This window comes from Manacus vitellinus, unplaced genomic scaffold, assembly GCF_001715985.3.
Source record: "Manacus vitellinus isolate BGI_N305 unplaced genomic scaffold, ASM171598v3 scaffold_14_pilon, whole genome shotgun sequence".
NCBI lineage: Eukaryota > Metazoa > Chordata > Aves > Passeriformes > Pipridae > Manacus > Manacus vitellinus.
The window spans coordinates 3,227,681-3,246,534 of NW_021939063.1; the positions used below are offsets into that span (position 1 = coordinate 3,227,681).

General features: G+C 40.1%; 1 protein-coding gene across 1 annotated transcript in view; it reads left to right on the top strand.

Annotated features, from left to right (window-relative positions):
- CNTN3 (contactin 3) overlaps positions 1–18,854 on the top strand; it is a 47,492-nt gene that overhangs the window by 13,813 nt on the left and 14,825 nt on the right. Inside the window, exons 3-7 of the mRNA XM_029958278.1 lie at positions 194–296; positions 1,291–1,475; positions 9,286–9,422; positions 11,537–11,666; positions 12,753–12,903. Coding sequence (XP_029814138.1) covers positions 194–296; positions 1,291–1,475; positions 9,286–9,422; positions 11,537–11,666; positions 12,753–12,903 — 706 coding nt within the window. The remainder of the gene's footprint in view (positions 1–193; positions 297–1,290; positions 1,476–9,285; positions 9,423–11,536; positions 11,667–12,752; positions 12,904–18,854) is intronic.

Here is an 18,854-nt window from a genome sequence, read left to right on the forward strand (position 1 = left end):
ATCACTCCCTGCTCCTGCTACCACACTATTCCTGCTCCTCTTCCTAAGTCTGACACTGATTTCCCTGGCAGGTCCCTTCATACGTGGAATGTGAGAGGAATAAACTTGGTTTTGAATTTAATGTGATGTAACACCGAGGAAAGAAAAAAGGCTTAAAAAATTTAAAACTACCTTTCTCAATTGTCTCCTGTAGGTGTGATGGGAGAATATGAACCCAAAATAGAAGTTCAGTTTCCTGAGACCCTTCCTGCAGCTAAAGGCTCAACTGTGAGGCTGGAATGCTTTGCACTAGGAAAGTAAGTTTTCAGCTTCACTCATACTGAAAGTTGAAGCACCGTAGGATTCACCTGCACAAGAGATGTGGAGGTCTGGCAGCTGTTTTGGTCATGTTTTCCAAATATCTTATTTGGATCATTGCAGTTACTGCCTTGAAATGAGAGGGTTAAGAGTCGTGGAGTAATTTTTAATTTTGTTTAGAATTAAAATATGTGTGTTGGCAGCACAGGAATTTACATTTCATTTCAAATTAACTTGAATAAGATCAATGTGGGTTTGCAAATGACCTCTCACCTAGGTCTGCCTTCTCTGTGCAGAAGCAAATGGTGTTGAAGTCGGTGAGAATGTTGCCTGAATTTTCCTGTTAAATGTCCTTGATGCTTTCATAATATTGTTCTTCCTTTATAGCCAAGATAAAGTTTAAAATTCATTCCTCCTCTGAATGATACTTCACACACAACTGATATCTTTTCTCTTTCACAGATGATCTGAGAATGCATTTATGGTTCTGTAAATGTATTTACTTACCACTTTGTGGTTTGTTTGCAGACAGCTTTGTCAGGTGCTCATATCAGATTGATAACTCGATCACACACTATTGCTTTGATTCCCTGGCGAGGGAAAGGAAAGTTCCAAAATCAGAGAATAAATAAATGGCTGTTGGAGGATGGGAATTTTAAAAGACTTGCATTGATTCTGCCTCTGTGGAAGTCACTGGTAGATGTCACCCACCCATCTTTGGGGGAGGCCAGTGCTGATTTAAAGGCATTTTTAGAGTTACTGGACATTCACTCAGATATTCATGAAAAATTTGGTCCCACAAATACAACGTATGGAACAGCACAGTGTATGAAATCAGGTGCCACAGTGTCTGACCATCTGTCCTGTGCAGTGTAGTTGCTGCTTTAACACAAGCCTTTAGTCACTTCTGAGTTTAGTTTAGTTTAAGTATCTCATTATGGCAATCAGAGACTTGAAGCAAAGCTGTTTAAAATCCCATTACTCTCTCTTTAGCCCTGTGCCTCAGATTAACTGGAGAAGAACTGATGGTCTGCCCTTTCCAAGCAAAATAAAGCTGAGGAAATCCAATGGCATGATTGAAATCCCTAATTTCCAGCAGGAGGATGCAGGACTATATGAATGTATAACTGAAAACTCAAGGGGAAAAAACATTGCAAGAGGACGCCTCACTTACTATGGTAGGAAACTTTTGTGCTCCCTCTCTCCCACTCTTCTTTAACCATGAAATATAAACTTCTCTGGGCTTTACAGCTTCTGCAGTACCATCAGGCATTTGTGCTTAAAAATCCATGGCATATTAAGTACTCACAGAAAATGAGAACTTCTGCACCAGTTCCTTGCATAAGATTTCTAAGGAATGTCTTAAGGCTCAAAAGGGTTGCCCAGAGTGGTATAGAGGGTGCTTGTGCTTATTTTTCTGTGATGGAAAGACTTTTTTTTTTTAAACATTTCTTGCTGGTCCATTGGTGAAACCTTCAATTTTCAGTCAGCTGGATTAATTTGGGGGATCATTGAGGCCTCACATTTATGGGAAATACAAATTTTATCTTGCTTTATGAAAAGATTACTGATGGATATTCTCCATCCTGTGCTTTCAAAGCAGCCAATTTTATTTTAAAATGAGTAAATAAATGAGAGAATATAATCCAGTATAGGAAATGAAATAATATGAGATTTAATAGCTGGAAAAAAGACAGAGTCTCTTGTGTATTTAAGGCTGTAGAGTGAAATGAGTATCAGCAAAGCACACTGGTGGTGCTGTAAAGAGAGAGTTGATTTACAACAAAGTGGTATTTGACAATTTTTGTTAAAGCCAGATCTCAGCAAATATAATTTTGTTTAGGTAAATGGCAGTTTAAACAGTGTTTCTAACTGTGCTTTGGAATGTTTTTGCTCGTGTAGGAACATTTGAGCAAAGAGATGGTTTTTTTTAGTTGTACAAAAGGCCCAGAGCTGCTCTGCAACTTGGAGCAAGTGTTGTTTGTTTACTGTTTCCGTGTGGGGAGCTGCTGGTAACTGGAACACACAGGGCTGTAGTGGAGATTTTAGTCAGTGAAGATTTTAGTTCAAAGCATAACAGATTTTATAAAGAAGAAGGAAAAGAGATTCCTCCCCCTACCAACTTCCAGATTGTTACACTGAAGGAATGCCCCGTTGCTGGAAATGCCCAAGGTTAGCTTGGACAGGAGACCTGGAGCAACGTGAATTTTCCATATACTAGTTGTAATTAAACAACTTTTACAGAAATGCTATGGATAACATGGAGCAAAAGATCCAAGCTGCTTCATCTGCCAGTGTCATCTGTCATTCCAAACTGGGCTCTGTGCATTTGATTTTATAGAGTGACCTTATTGCTGCCTGAAACTTCCAGTCAGGTTGTGTTTTGTACATCAGTTTGTGTCGCCATTCCTATGCCAGTTTTAAATCAGGGCAGTTGTACAACACATCAGTGTAAACTAGATACAAAATAGAGGACATTTGTTCATTAGTCCTTGTAATTACAACAGTGGGCATTCCTGAGATTTCTGACCTGCTTCCCACATTCTGTTCTGCTCATTAAAAGGACACAGAGTCGAGATCAAGGGTGTTGCTAATCAATAAAAGCAACCGAGTCGCAGTTTCGTGACACGTAAATCAGTGTGAACGTTTTCACTGCAGATCTAGAACAGGATCTGAACCCTGGAATAGAGTTCATATTCCAGTACAAATGTCTGCCCATGTTAGAGTCATCCCTAATATGGATGTTTATCTTAAAAAGAATAATGAGACCTGTAATGGCAGTAATGGCACTCCAACTGTTTCATTTCATTTGTTCTGCTTCATGAAACCCATTGTGCAGAATTAAATAGATTTAAGTAATCTTTCTTGTTTTGTTACTTGCTTTTGTTGTTACAGATAGAATGCCAGCAAGTCTGGATTCAGGATCATTTTAACTCTGTTTGATAATTTGAAGGATTTTAATGTTGTTTGTAGATTAATGATGTTCTATAAATAAAGACAGTTTCTTCTGGTGGATTGCCACTGTGCCTGATACCAAAACCCAAAAATCTGTCTGGTAAAGAAATCTAACCACATCCCACTCAGTCTTCCAATAAAAGATCAACATTTAAGGGAGTTGTTCTAAAAGCAGATGAGGATTTGGGGGAAACTAATGCAATATACTGAAGACATAGAGGAAAAAATGCCCATCTGCTAGAAAGTACCAGTGTTGTCAAAAATGACACAAATCTGCTGCTGGTAGTGGATGGTGACTGCTGTTGGTTTGTAGAAGTTTAAGGTGTGTCTGCTAATCATATATAGAAAAATATAAGCATTACAAATGAACAAATGTCTTTTTATTTCAGTAGTGACAACATCTGTTCTCCTCTCAGCGGGTTTCTGGCTCACTCAAAAAAAGAGTGTAAGAGGAGTTGAGGTTAACGTTTTCCAAGTTGTCATAGTGAAATAGTGTGAAAAATAAGTCTTCAGGGGGGAAATATATTGACAAAAGTTTCGTGCTTGAAAATAGAAGGTTTTCCTTTCTTTGCAGATTTTAAAGATTCTTTATAAATGATAAAGTTAATCCTAAACAAAAGCTTGAAACATTCGTTGCTCTGTTATGAAGCAAAACACTCCTGTTCTCCTGATTGGTTTTATGAACTGAAACTGTGAAAATTTGAAATCTGAAAATCAGGTTTTCCAATGCATAAATTGTTTGGTTAAAAACCCCCCACACTTACGTTTTCTGTGCTGTCCTGCCTCTTTGTCCAATAATGAATTAGAGTCACAAAGCACCTGAATATAGACTCAACTTTAATCATCTCCATAGTCATTTTCTCAAGAATGCTTATTTATAAGTTTGGTTTAGAAATTCTATGCACATCTGTAACTGTCTTCCTGAAAAAATTAAATGGGTCTGGGTTTTTTTGAATATATTGTGGGTTTTAAATATAACTCTCAACCCCTAGTTGATATTGATAATTAAAATAGATACTCTAAAGCAGGTATTCTGGGTTCTTTCCTAACAATAATCACAGACTGTTAATCTTCCTTTTTTTCTCATGAAGGATTTTATCAAGAGAAGCCCAACATCGAGTGTTCATTTTTTTTGTCCCTTTTACAGTTCCAGCATTTAATGGCAGTTTTCTCCTCAGGGGATTTCAGATTGTGCTAAAAATAGGACAAGATTATCTAACTTTGATTGAATATGAAACCTGAATATATAAATAATTTACCTTCACTTTATTAGGGTGTTCATTTGTCATCGTTTTTAGTCCTTTCCATGAGAGATAATGGAAGAAGAAAGAATCCACAGAGACATTTCCATGGCACAGAAAAATGAGAGGCGGTGAAACAATCACATTTCTGTGTTTTAAGATGCAATTAAACATGAAGCACGGTAAAGATATGTAAAGCAGTTAATTTAAAGCATAATTGAAGAAAATATATTCTTAATTAGCACTTGCTGATGTAACAGAAGTCATGGTTGACAGTACCAAGGTAAAATGTTTAACAGGGGCAAAAAAAGCCCTGCTGCTGTTCCCCTTTTTGCTCTGCAGTGCTGGACTGTGATAACAAAGATTAACCCCCTCAGTAGTTTGTAGACTCTGCATCATTTTTTTACTATATCAAAAAGTACTGGTATATTTTGTTAATGATTTTTTAATAATCTCCCAGCAAAATTTTACCGAAACCCCACTGTGTGTGTAGAAGAGCCTGTTTAAAGCTCTTGTCTGATAGTCTGACTCTGTCTTGTGTATGGAGATGTCTGGAAATATTAACTGCAAAGCCATAAATGACTAAATAATATTAATAAGTTGCTGAGTTTGATCAACCTGGAATTTAATTGTTCATGCTATCTAAGAATATAATTGCCTTGCTGCACAGAAAGATAATCACCTTTTCACATCCTACAGCTTTTCCCAATGATGTAGGAATTACCTGTTGCTTGAGAGCGTTTTTATTTTTGAATGGGAGTCAAAAAATGGACATTTTCAGGGATGTGTTGGATGCTTCTCTAGGCCCTGTTTTTTTATCAGAAAAAAAAAAGTCACTCATGCCTCAAGTCACTTGGAGTTCTGAGATAAAATAAGGTTCATCACTGCTGCAGGCATCAGTCTGAGTGTCACAGCCTGACTTCAGACAGACTTCCTGGAAAAGTGAAGGTTACACTTTTTGGATGTGGGGGGTTTTTTTCCCCTGGTATGCTCCATAGCTGCTTTCTCTTGAACTGTGGGAAGTTCCTTTCAGCTCTGATTTATTGCTGAGCTATCCAGAGTGTTTTCAAAGATTTCCAGCCCAGCTTCCAGAGTGTAAATTGCAAAGGAAGGATACGTGTATAAGTATATCATGTAAGCCCCAGTTAGGGATTGTTCTGGAAGAGCTTCCATAGTCCTCTGGCTCCCAGCAGAGGAATGACAGACCTGAGTACTCTCTGGGAGAGAGGCCAGACAAGTGTCATGGGCCGAAGCTCTGCCTTTCCTTTGTGCTGTTCCTGCGGCTTACAGAATGAAAAGAAGGTTTTTATTGAATACCCCTACTCTGAATGAAATCATATCTAAAATTACACGTTTTCATGTGTCATAATCCACAAATAATTTACAAATCCCAGCACAACTGCTGCAAAGTGTCGACTTCTCCAGCCGCTGCTTCCAAGTTCTTCCTCACAGTCACTCGTGGCAGTTGATCTTCATTCACATCAACTCCCAGAACACCACGAAGGGTTTCTGAAACATCTGAAAAGATGCTTCTTCCTTTCCTTGTGGCCTACAGGGATGCTCCAGAGTGTAATGAAGCAACAGTGGTTTTCTTCAGGAAGACGTGCCTGGCCTAACTAGCTGGAAGAAAAGGGTCATCGTAACCTCCAAAAAAAAAAAAAGATGGCAGAGTCTTCTCTCTGGGATAAATTTTATGAACTTACACACTTGTTCGCTTCTCACCTCTGGGGCCATGAGTATTGCAAGGAATATTTTAGGCTAAAACAGCTGAAGCAAAGTACAAGGCTGGTGCTTTTCCAAGTGACTGGCCATGGAGCTGACGGCTTTAGAGAATCACTTACCTACAAGCATTTCACCCTGAGGGAACTTCACATGAATCTTTCATGGCGATTGCACAGCAAGTTCTGAAGAATTCTTAATATTACCACAAAATACGGATTCCTGTCACAGTCTGAAACCCTGAACTACAAACTCCATTAAAATTAACTTCCAACCTCTCAGTTTACAGGTCATCATCTCTTTTTCATCTCAGTGAAGATGTGTTGCCTTCGTGTTGCTCGAGGAGGCAGAAGTGATGCCTTCCTGCCTCCTCAGGAAGATCCGAGTTGGACACCAAACCATGCAGGAGTTCCATGAGACAATGAAGCTGTTCCCAAGTCATCAACGTTCCTTCAGGAGCACAGATTTGGCAGGGGTGGAACCAGATGTTCTGAGCAGTAACATTTGCCTAACAGTGACCAGACCTCAGGAGGAATAAAGCTGTTTTTTCAGAATCATTTAGGTACCGTCAGGCAGAGCTCAACAAAAAGGGCAGTGCTGGCCTTGGCAAATCCTGCCTCTGTTTTGGGAGGGTATTTAGAGCTACTGGTGGGTGACCTTCTGTCTGCACATGTCTCAGCTGCTGCAACATGAACCATCTTTACCTTGGCCACAAATCAGAGTATTCCCAGCTGGAATTGCTCCTGTTTAGCTGCCTTCTGAATTTTGAGCTGGTTGGTCGAATTGTTCTTTTTCAAAGATTTTGAGATGTGGCAGGTTGAAAAGGGTATTTTTCTCTCTGCTGAATTCCTCTATCAGTGATTTGAAGAGAAAAAGAACCTTTCTGAAGGAAATCACTATAAAGTCTCCATCAACACTCTTGTGAACGAACAAGCACCGTGAATTTCTCACATTGTGCCTTAGGGATTCGTTCTGTGCATTTCTGCTTTAACCTGTTGTGTGGAAACTCGGGAAACCCTCCTATGGAGACTGTCTGACACAGAGTCCTAAAACATGATTTATGGTGTAGACAGTGTTTTTCTTATTAATGGAATTGAATCCAAGATCTTGAACTTGAAAATAGACTATATTTAACCTCCTTTCAAGTGGAGATAGGCAGCGGGTGTGAAATATTCCACCTGTATGGATCCATCAGTAATTCAAGCGCTGCTGAACATTGCATAAGTATTTAGGTGTGCAAAGTGCAGGAAGCACAAGACATGGAGTCCTGAGCCTTCATTTCCATGGCACATGGGGGGCAAATACTCCAAATGACAATGTGATATAAAGCAGTGGCTCTTCCTTGAACTCCAGTGTTGTAAAGTGAACTTTCAAGATTAAGCCACAGTTAATACCAGTAAAAAAATACATTTGTGGGACACAAAGCTCAGCTTATCCTGTCTTTTAGAGCTGACCTTGATAGAGAAGGGGCAAAAAGTATATCAGCCCCAAATCGGTGAAGGGTGTTAATCCTCAAAAAAAAGTAGTTATTGAGGGTTTCACAGCAAATATTGGTTGAATTCCAGTATTTATTAGTAGTTAATATCTCAATGAATATATTTCAGTAAATTCTTCTGTAAGAAGTTAATCCTAAGTATGGATACATAAACCATAAATATTATTAAACCTTGTTGCCACAGAAGTATGGAACTGTGCATGGGCACGTTGAGGTGTTATTGCTGCGTTGCAGAGGAGATTTGCATGAATTGCAATGAATCTTTTTATTTACAATGAATCTTTTTAAATGAAATTCATCCCAGCCCTCATCCAGACCTGGGCTGGCTGGTGCTGTGCTTGTGGCAGTGGCACAGGATCAGCTCTCAGCTGTGCTCAGACTTCCCTTGTGGCCACAGGCAAGTCATTAATTTCCCTGGCCTGAGTTAATTGCTGGTGTAACTCCACTGTAGTGGGAAGTTCAATGGGAATTAATCTGACCTTCTGTGCTTCCAAAACTCATGTATTAAATAATATTTTCCTACTTCACCAGGGACTTTTTTTCCCTGCTAGTTGTTTTGATACAAGAGTGTTATGAGATTTTCCTAAATGACTAACTTAAGATAATCAAATTGTCTCTGGAAAATTCTTTGCCTGTAGCTGTGTATTTGCAGCCAAGTTCCATCCTACTCTTTTATCTCTTTTCTCCATATGCAATGTCCAGAATTTATCTTTTCCTGGAGAAATAGCATATATGGAGATTATAAATTTTCTAGTAAATTGAATAAATTCGAAGAAAATTCACAAATTACCTGTAAAACAGTGTTGTGCTGTTGTGTGAAATAGCCCTAAAGGAATAAAAGAATAAACTAATGTTGTCTTCCATGCATTGATGTTCATTTGCCAAGTGAGCTTTCTCCCAGCACCACCCTATGAAAGCCATGACAGATGTTTTAAATATCTTTACAGTTTTAACTATATTTTGGGTAATTCTGAAGGATGTATGTTAATGCATCCAAGTTTTGTTCAAAAAATAGTGATTTTTATGGACTTTCTTTCACTGGTTTGCATCACCCAAATGCTGTGCCAAGACTAATGCTTTCAAAAACAATCTCATATATCCATGGATTCATCCTGTTAAGTGCTGCCTCACATTAGAAAACAATTTAAATGGTATTTAGCACTAAGGCTGACATACCATTATTTTTTTTTTTAGGACTTAGAGGATTCTCTTCAGCATTAATTTGATGATTTAGCCACATCACTTATTTCATTTCAGACTCACCATTAATGTCCTTTTCTTACATTTCCCTCTGTTTCAAAGTTGTGTTGTTTAATCATTAGTGACATTGGTTTCACTACTACACCTTTAGTGATTTGTACTCTCAATTTTCTTTGGTTTACTGCTGTGGTAAAAAAATGTCTAAAAGGAAGAGTAAGTTACTTGTTTCATTAGGGGACTTGAAGCAGGACTAGTAAGAACCTCTGTTGGTACAGACCAGTCTGTGCAGAAAACTGATGAGTTCCCTGTAAATTAACCTTTAGATTCTGGTATGGAACAATAACTTGTTTGGGTCTCTGCTGTGTTTTTCATCTGCAGCAAAGCCTCACTGGATCCAGACCATAAAGGATGTTGAAGCTGCTGTAGAGGACACCTTATATTGGGATTGCAGAGCAAGTGGGAAACCCAAACCATCATACAGGTGGCTGAAGAATGGAGACCAACTGTCAGTAGAGGTAACATTCTCTTTTGAAAACGTGACACTGTGTAAAATTAACATTATTCATACAAATATGAGAATTTTCAGAAGCCTGGGCAATTAGTCAAGAGGAGTATTCGATACTGGTTTTCATATGTTTGTTGAGAGTATCCAGGTGGAAACTTCAAAAGCTGCAATACCAGAAACACAAAGACAAATTATGTTATACAGAAACATCCCAGCTAAAAGCAGATTCAAAAGCAACAATAGAGGCATAGAAAGAAATCTGTAAGGAATGACTGGAGAAGGGAGCTTAATAAAGTTGTACATAAAGAACCATAAATGAAGGATAGAGAATGTAAATGCTTTTACTATAATAGCTGTTGTCATTTCACTGAAGGTAAGAAAACATATTCAAACTTCTTGACAAAAAAAAAAGACAAAAATCCTGAAGATTCATTAGGTTCCCATTCCTTGATGCAAAGAATGTATTTGCTTTAATACAGTTGTTAAAGTAATGGAAAGTAATGCATTTGGTGACAGGGAAAAGAGGTTGAACTTAGAAGGGGAGATACTTGGTCTCCAGGTCTGAAATGCAGATTGATTTTAAATTATTGATTTTAAATCTCACTGCTTCATTGGAAAATGGCCCCGTTCAGGTTATCAGGAATATAAACTACAGGCACCAGCCCATTGCAGGGAGGCATTTTGCCCTTGACCAGTGCCTTGTGCTCAACACTGGCACTAAAGAGTTGAAGAAGAAAGAGTGACTGCTCAGGTGAATTCAGTGGATGCTGTGAAGAACATCTCTCACCATTCGGGGCATTACATGGTCACTGAAAGGAGTGGTGGTGGTTTGGGGACAGGTTAAATGAGGGAGCACAGAATCTCACACAGAGTCTCTGAGGTGAAGTGCTTTTTTACCTCAGTAAGGACAGAAGCATCTTAGAATCATTCAGTCTCCCCTTCTGGGTGTTGGTGTCCAGCCTTTTGGCATCATGTCAGAGCAGAAGCATGACTGCCTCTGGAAATACTGAAGGACTGACTCTCTGAAAGCCAGCAGAAGAGGAGTTCTCTCTGTGTAGTGATCAGGTGTCTTCTGCTCCTTGACCACAAGAATCCTTCATGCTGGGTCTTCTCCACAAAGATCTACTGGGATTGTTCCTCTCAGCTCCCCTTCTCCATAAACATCTTTTTTGAGGAAGAACAAGAACTGTGGCTGGGGTTGCTAGAGAGAGGATCAAGGCATGGAAATAAAGGCTTGTTCCTCTGTGGGTTGTTTTGTCTTTTGTCTGACTGGCTGAACACCTCTCACTCAGCTAGGAGGGGACACTGAGCTGTCCTGGCTGCCCAGAGGTAGCTGGAGTCCCCCTGTGCTGGGCCAACTGCATGTACATGCCCCTAGGAGAAGGCAGGGGGTGATACCATTGAATTGGGCCTGCTAAACCATGTCCAGATCAAAAAAAAAAAAAAAGCTATTAGAAAATATTTTTGGGTGTGTAGTTTGGGTCCTGGTCATTTTTTTTTCCCCCAGAGGTTGTGCTCCTTTGGTTTTGTCATTGTCACTGGCTCCTTTTCTCCCCAGTTCCACCACTCCCTCCTCAAATTAGTCACTTCTTATTGTAATTGATGCAGTTTTCCAAGGATAAGCAAGGTGGGAAGATCCAGATACTTCAGTGGCTTTGCTGGCTTTAAGGCACTTAAGTCCCTGTCTTGTGTTTAATGACTGCTGGAATTTGTTCTGCACAGTATTAGGGGGAGCTCATTAGCAAATGGCATGTGTGAAATCTCTAATAGTACAAAATGCCAGTGCCATCTGTATAGTTTGGATACTCTGGTCTGTCCTGAGGAGGCTGGAGGGATTTTGTCCCTATTTCCAGGGAAATACAAGGGTATTTGCGATTGCAAAGCCTCTGTGAGACCGAGCAAGTAAGAATCATTTTCATACACTGTCTTGCCAAGCCTCCTTATTTGATGACTGTTACCAGATCATGATGCAGTTGTGTCACTTCTTTTAGAACTGTTCTCTTGATTATGCTGTTGCACTTACCCCATGTATTGTACTTATGCTGTCCTATTTATGTTCCTTACTTATTTTAAATTTTTCACAGGAAATATATCATCAGTAAAGATATTTTTCTTAATATTCAGGGAAGGATCCAAATTGAAAATGGTGCACTTACAATATCAAATCTAAATCTGACAGATTCTGGCAGATACCAGTGCATAGCTGAAAATAAACATGGTGTCATCTACTCGAGTGCAGACCTCAGGGTTGTAGGTAAGATTTTCCTTTTTCACTAAAACACAAACCTCATTTTCCGTCTCCGCACCCCCTCCACCTGCCTCGTGTTCCACCTCCTCATGATCTCAAATTTAACTCACTCAGATGCTGTCACCGAAATAAACATTTCTGTCAAGCTGATGTCTTTATCTGCACTTCTGAGGAGTTGACTCATCTGCTTCCAGAGGATTTGCAGGCCGATCATTCATTTCTTTAAAACAGAACGTTCTAAACTGTTCACTGGGGGAGGAGCAGAGCTGGGGGTTTGGACACAGGCCTGGAGATTAAAACCCCTGGCGTGGTGCAGAGGCTCCGCAGTCGGTCAGCAGCTCTCACCTCCTGCTCTGAGGCTCCCAGGCATTTAAAAACCATTGTGTGCAGCCCTTCTTGATCCAGGGGATGAGAAATTGTCATTCAGTCAGTCAGCATGTGCTTGGGTCTAAAACAGTGACAAGTGTTTGTTTGAGGGGAACACAGAACTTGTGACTTCCACACTCACGTGCTTTTGTGATTTGTACCCTGAGCTGATTTTCAAAACCAGGCCTGTCAGAGAGGAGTGTTTTGGGGACACAAGTTATTGCCTTTCTGTTGTTAAGGTTACAGTCCATCAGCAGGTGCTCTCTCAGCCCTGGTCTCCTAAAATACTGAATTTCCTTTTGTTAGCGTAGGTGGAAGCCACGTGCGTTTTTGGTAAATGAAACCTGTCCGCCCTCAGAACGAGCCGTGCTGTCATTTCGTGTCACCTGACACTGCATTCCCAACGGGAAACCTCTCAGTTCCGTGGGGTTTAATGAGGCTCCTGAGCTGGGACAGGTCTGCTCCCCCTGAGCAGGGTGTGCAGCCAGGCAGGGGCTGGAGGCTTGCCGGGGTCACGGGCGGGGTCGGTGTGACCTGCTCTACACACCCCGTTAGGAGAGGCACCTGCACAGCCTGTATGCCTGGATGAGGAGGAGAGATGCCTGATTGTCCAACAGGAGATCCGTTTGAACTAATTAATGGTTTTAATTGTGTTTGGAATCTGAGAGGTATCATTAATAGAATTTAAAGTGCTTTATTTCACTGTTACTCTCCCTTCTGTTTTAGCTTCTGCTCCAGACTTTTCCAAGAATCCGATGAAGAAACTGATCCAGGTTCAAATAGGCAGCACAGTTGACTTTGAATGCAAACCCAAAGCTTCCCCTAAGGCCAAATGTTCCTGGAAGAAGGGAGGTGAGCAGCTACACGAAAATGAAAGGTATCAAGTTACATTGGTTTATTTGTTTTAATCTTACAAGAAGCTTTTTTTATGTCTTTTTATGCTGTGGTGTCATCTGTAGATCCAAAAATTGTAAAGTTTCTGTGAAGTCTGGCTGGCTGGGGAGGGGGTTCTTCAGTTGTTTATTAATTGTCATTGTATCAGAGCACTGAGAGTGCAAGTGTAGTGCTTTCTCTAAGGTCAAGGGATGCTATTTTCAGTTTAACGTAGAGTTTGGCCAGATTTAGAGAGAACCAGGTACTGATAGAAAACTGGAAAGGCAAAGCCTATAGAACACTACTAAAAGCCTTCAGTAAAATGCTCTGAAAATGTTGGCAAGGAGGCAAATGAGGTATGTCACAGCCCTGGTGATAATATGGCTGAGAAAAGAAAGAAAAGTTAATGATTGTGAGGTCGAGAATAGCAGATGAAAACAGGAAAAGAAAATGAAAATGCACTTAGAGGTTCTTTTCAAGCAACTGTGATCTTACCAGTGATAATATCTGTCACCATTGTTTACGTGATAGTGAATGTGTTTTGGGGTTAGTAATTCCCAGTGGAGAGTTTGTGATTCACCCATATCCCCAGCTATTGATTTCCAACAACATGTAAACGTTGCTTCCCAGCAATAACCATTAAAACATTATTGAATTAGTCATGAACTGAAATTGCACAAAGTCTGCTGATTAAATTGTATAATAAGACAACACAGAACTGTTCCTCCCTGCTCTGGAGCAGCCGTTTACTTTGCATCTCTCCCACACTGGGGATTACTGACTTTTCAGGCTTTGTGTTTTACATTTCAGCATTTACACAGACTCAGAGTTTCAGCAGTGAACTGGGACAGCAAAAAAGCTCCTTGGATGGAAGGTGTGATTGAGATGGTTCCACATCTGATTTAGTGTAAATTAGGCAAGTTGGTACTTAGGACGTTTCAGCTGTACTTGAGCGCGTGGAACAGGCTGTGAACGCTCAGAGGAGCACAGTAACTGTTTGGGAGCTCAGGCTGCCCCAGGTCAGCCTTTCTGCAGGTGGTTACTGGGGTATCTGAGTTAAATACACACTGTAGTCACAGCAACAGCCATGGAAAGTCAGTGTTTGCCTGGGAGCAGCGGGGACAGGATGACTGTGAGCATTCCTCTTGGAACACTCTGGTGTCACCCTGTACTTAGCAGGATAATTCATGGACAGGGAGTGTCCAGAAGTCCAGGCAGGAGACTGAGGAAACAGAATACTTTGTTTTTGAAGGAGGATTAACATGGCAGTGTGTTGTGGTTTAAGGAGTGTATCCCTGCTCCTCTAGGAATTTGTGTTGGGTTGTACAAAGCTTAGCCTGTCATCAGGAAGCTAGTTCTAAATTAGGCAAGATTCTCCTAGTCTTTTTCCTGTAAAACACCACGTTGTGGTTTGGTTTTGCAATTTCTAAACACAGAAGTTGCTACCAGATAGATCAAAACTTACAGAGGCTGCAGGGGAGACCTTTCTTGGCTCCATCATAAGGCTGGAGCTCTCTCCTTGTACCCAGTAGCTTTGGGCACTGTCATCTTGACCTGTGCAGCCCTGGCTCTCTGTTCACAGGGATCACAGTAGTTTTCTTGTGCTCTGGTGTTAAATGATGTCAAATGTGGCAGTTTGGCAGAGGATGGGGCATCTGTTGTTGCAGAGCTTGCCACGGTACCACAGCCTCACTCGCTGGCTGCAGGCCTGCAGGAGAGCAAAACCTCCTTCCAAATAGCACTGCTTGGTTTTCTTTTCTATGTGAAACCTCCCATCATCCTTTAATTAAATAATATCATATTAATAAAGAAGTCAATAACACAGAACCACAGTGATCTCTAAAATTTCTGTGATACCTGGCACATTTTGATGATTCTCAGTGGGGTTTATTTTGATGATTGCCTTTGTAAAGCATGTGCAAAAAATGCGTAGCACCTGATTTTCTCCATTTAGGAAAATTCTTCTGTACCACCTCTATAATAAGGCAGGCAGGTGGAATGGTATCCCTCCCACTCCTGTCCCTGTTGTTGGAGCTGCCCATCATCAACCTGTTTAGGTTCAAGTCATGACAAGTCAAAGCTTCCAGGCACTGCTGGACCTTGTAGGACTCCACATATCTCCAGGAGAAGAGTTTCAGCCACATTGTGTCTTTCTTTGAGCTTTCTTTCTGGCTGGGCATCACATCTGGTCTTAGTGCTTGCTTTGGATTGCCCTTCCAAAGCACTGCTCACCAGTTTCACTGGAGTGATGGTACCAGGCTAGAGGCAGCAATGCTGAGTTTCTAAAAATGAACATACACAACGCTGCCCGCTTAGATTTATGAACATAAATTACAGCTTTTAGTTCTGAAAAGTGCAGGTAATTCCAACATATGACCCAGAGTGTCTCCCACTATATTTTTGACAACATACTGTAAATGGCTTCCAGAGGAAGCACAATAACAAGCCAGTAATCCTAAATTAATCTAAATGAAGTCCACTTGCCTTCAGAGAAAAGCAGAAGTGGAATTCTTTGCAGAAAGCACTGGAGTTCATTGCTGTCTGCTGTGAATAATTGCAATTCATAGATTTCTTGCAGTTCTACAATTCCTGCAATTCAGGAAAGGGTTTCCAATTAGCAGTACATTTTTCAGCCATTAACTACATTTCCAGTGGAGAAGTCTGTTGGGGAGGGTTTCTTTTATTTACTTACAGAAAACAGGAGGAATGAGTTCCTAGAAGGGGAATGCTGGTCATGGAGATCCAGCAGGCACTACCCCTGGGAGAGGTGGAGGGGCAGAAGGAGCTTAATTGCATTTGGAGCTCAGCCCTACAGGAGGGTTCAAGCTCACAGAGCTCTCCTTTGGAGACACAGCCAGAAATCAATTGTGAGACAGAGACTGACTCCCATCCCTTATCAAATGTTGTCAGCTATAATGTCAACTATTACCATTTGCTTGTGAAGAGCAAGTGGAGACTTCAAAGAATTTCAAGTTATTTCATCTCCATAAGTCAGCTCCTGCAGGGGCACAGCTCTGGGACTGTGTCCCACGTGGATAAGTACATGTATTGTTTCCCAAATTCATTTACCCTCAAGCAGTTAAATCCATACTCCTGTTGGTTTTGGTGAGTTTGCTGGTGGTGTGTGAAGTTAGTGCTGTCAGAGAATGGGGGCAGTGAAATGTTTTCACCGATGCAGCAGCAGGGATAGAGTTGATATGTTTTAATAAAACTCCTTTTTAAATGATAAAAACAAAGCACAAATACTCCATTAATTCAGTGTATTCTGTCGTCAGAGAACTTAGGTTTTGCTTTGACCACATTACTTTAGTAAAGCCTGAGAGAGTTTCATTTTGATGGCACTGTTGCTCGTATTCTTAATTTATTTTTAAATGGTGCTGCGTTTTCAGTGTGTAAAAGATTTGGATAATGACTCAGTAAATTTTAATTAAATGAGCTGAATATGATATGTCTTGTGGAGGGAAGAAAATATAATTCAAAATGGATTCATGAGCTCCGGGCTGAGAAGTCGCTCAGCGTTGAAGAATGCAATCTTGTTTCTTGTTAATTTTGCAAAGTATGTGATTTTTTTTTTTTTTAATATCTTGAATAAAGAGAGCTAAACAGTAAAGAGCAGTGGAATGCAGAGAGAAGTGAAAGCATAGGGTAACGTGCAGAAGGATGTCAAATTAAGGGAGGAAAGAAATAATTCCTGATAAAAAGTTGCATGATTCTCAGAAGTATCAGTTACTCGGTTTATCTTCCCTACAATTTTGAATTAAGTATTTTTATTTCATTTTGTGTTACAGTTGGAAATGCTGTGATGTGGAAAGTAAAGCATTTACTTACTGGTACTTAAATAAAATTTTTTTCTGCTGACTTTCCTGTTAATTAATCTGGTTTAATTTAGTTGGAATTTGATTGATATATAAAAAGACAGTTCTGACCCACTTTTCCACTGTTCTTTTGTACTGAAGTGTTATGAACTAGAAAGGAGTATGTTCATGTTTATTATCATATCAATGAGGATCTAAAATAGTTGGCTTTTTTCCTGAATAATGTGACAAATGAAAAAGGCAGCAATTCCTTAGTTTGATTATGTCTGTTATTTTAGTAATAAAGCATTGTCTTGGGAAGATGAAGCAATTTGCATTCATTAACAGTTTCATTAATGACAGCGAGTTTCAGTGGCAATAATTTTACCACCATGAGGCTCTCAGGTCAGGAACCCCAAGTCCTGAAGTGGTTGATCCTTGTCCCCATTCTGTTGACCTCGGTCACAGACCGTGGCTGTGAGTCCAGGTTTGTTTAGTTGCTGGGTTTTTATGCCATCCTTTGACTATTGGAAAACAGAAAGACCCTTTGCCAAGATCTATTTCCCACAGTTTTGCTCAAGAGCAAGCGAGAGGGGATGGTTTTGTCAATGATGCTTTGATCCCATGGCCAGACAGGTCCTGAATCCATCTCCTGTTGTGCACGTGGAATGTGCCAGAGCGTTCACTCCACTCCTTCTCTCTGTCCTGCAGGGAGAAAGGTTTGTGCCATCTGCCAGGGCATCAAAAGGGTGCAGGCTGTAGAAATGGAATTCACTTTGAAAACTGCTGGCCTTGAGCAAAATATGTTGGAAAAACACTTGTAGATCCCGGGAATGCCAAAGGATGTGTTCTGGTTTCGTGTCAGGGATCCAGGTCTCTTCCTGGCCACAGGCCAGCCCTTGTAGACTTGTTTTAGTGTGTGATTATCTAGAAATTTTCAGTAAACTGAAAGCTTCGTTTTGTCTTAATGTTTCAGCAGGGGGGTAGAGTTGGTTTTGGATTTAGGGTTTCCAGAGGCTCTACACTGCACTTACTGTTTTGTAATTGAAAAAGTAAAAAGTTTCTCTTTTCTAAATTACCAGCTAAAGATTTTATTTTGACTATCATATCTTTCTCAAATTGATTTTTTGGTGTTGTGTTTGCCTTTTTTTTTTTTTCAACTCTGGGAAAAAACTTGATTCTTAATTATATCTGGGTTTTAATAAGCCTACTGCTTAATTATTTTAGGCAAGCTAGACTTGCAAATAGCTCAGAGCACTCTAAAAGTGATTTGTTTTAATTAAACAATAGACATTCTCAGGTTTATTCCCTGATCCTGCTTTTTCCTTTGTTTGATCTTAGACTTTGTCAACACTTGGGTTTTATTTAGTTGTATTTTTTCTACTGGGAAGTGCTTCAAAGTAGATGAAGCAACACAAGCCTTAGCTAGAAAATGCAACTCACTGGCTTGCTTGCAACCATAATTGATATATTTTAACACCTTTTTTTTTTTTAATGTCATTCTAATTACCTATAAAATGTATTACTCATGTCTTTAACACATTTAAAACACCTATAAACCATATGGTCCAATTTAATTAATTTAAAATGTTCCATCTAACATAAAGTGCAGCCAAATATGACTTGGGAATTTTGCAAAACAAGTTAATAAGCCTCAGGGAGGTCAGTGGATGGAGCCCATCCTCCTTAGGAATGTGCTCCAAATGCCACCACACTGGCTGAGGTACCTCAGGATGCTTTGGAGGATTCAAAGTTCTTTACTTCCAAAGGGAAGAAGATTAAACCATCTATTTATAAGTCCATTTCTCACCCCAGTAAGATGCTTTTGTCTGTCCTTCTAACAGGGTGACTTGTTGTCTCCTGTCATTTGCATCTGCTGATTTGATTATTGTCCCACCTTTGCCCAAAGGAAGTATCTCAGCTGCAGACTTGGATGTTGCAGCTCCGTTTTTTTTAAGGAAATCTAAAATGCAATTTGAAATAATTAAGGAAAAAAAACCCCAAACAATTAAAAGTTGCACTTATTTCTATATTATGATTTCTGAAATTATGTTAGAGCAGTGCAGCTGTGGAAGGATCCAGGTTTCTGCTTTCAGACATTTAAAATACAGTCTCCACATGGCTTTGAGGATTAGGTGAACGTGCTGTTAAAGGAGAGGGG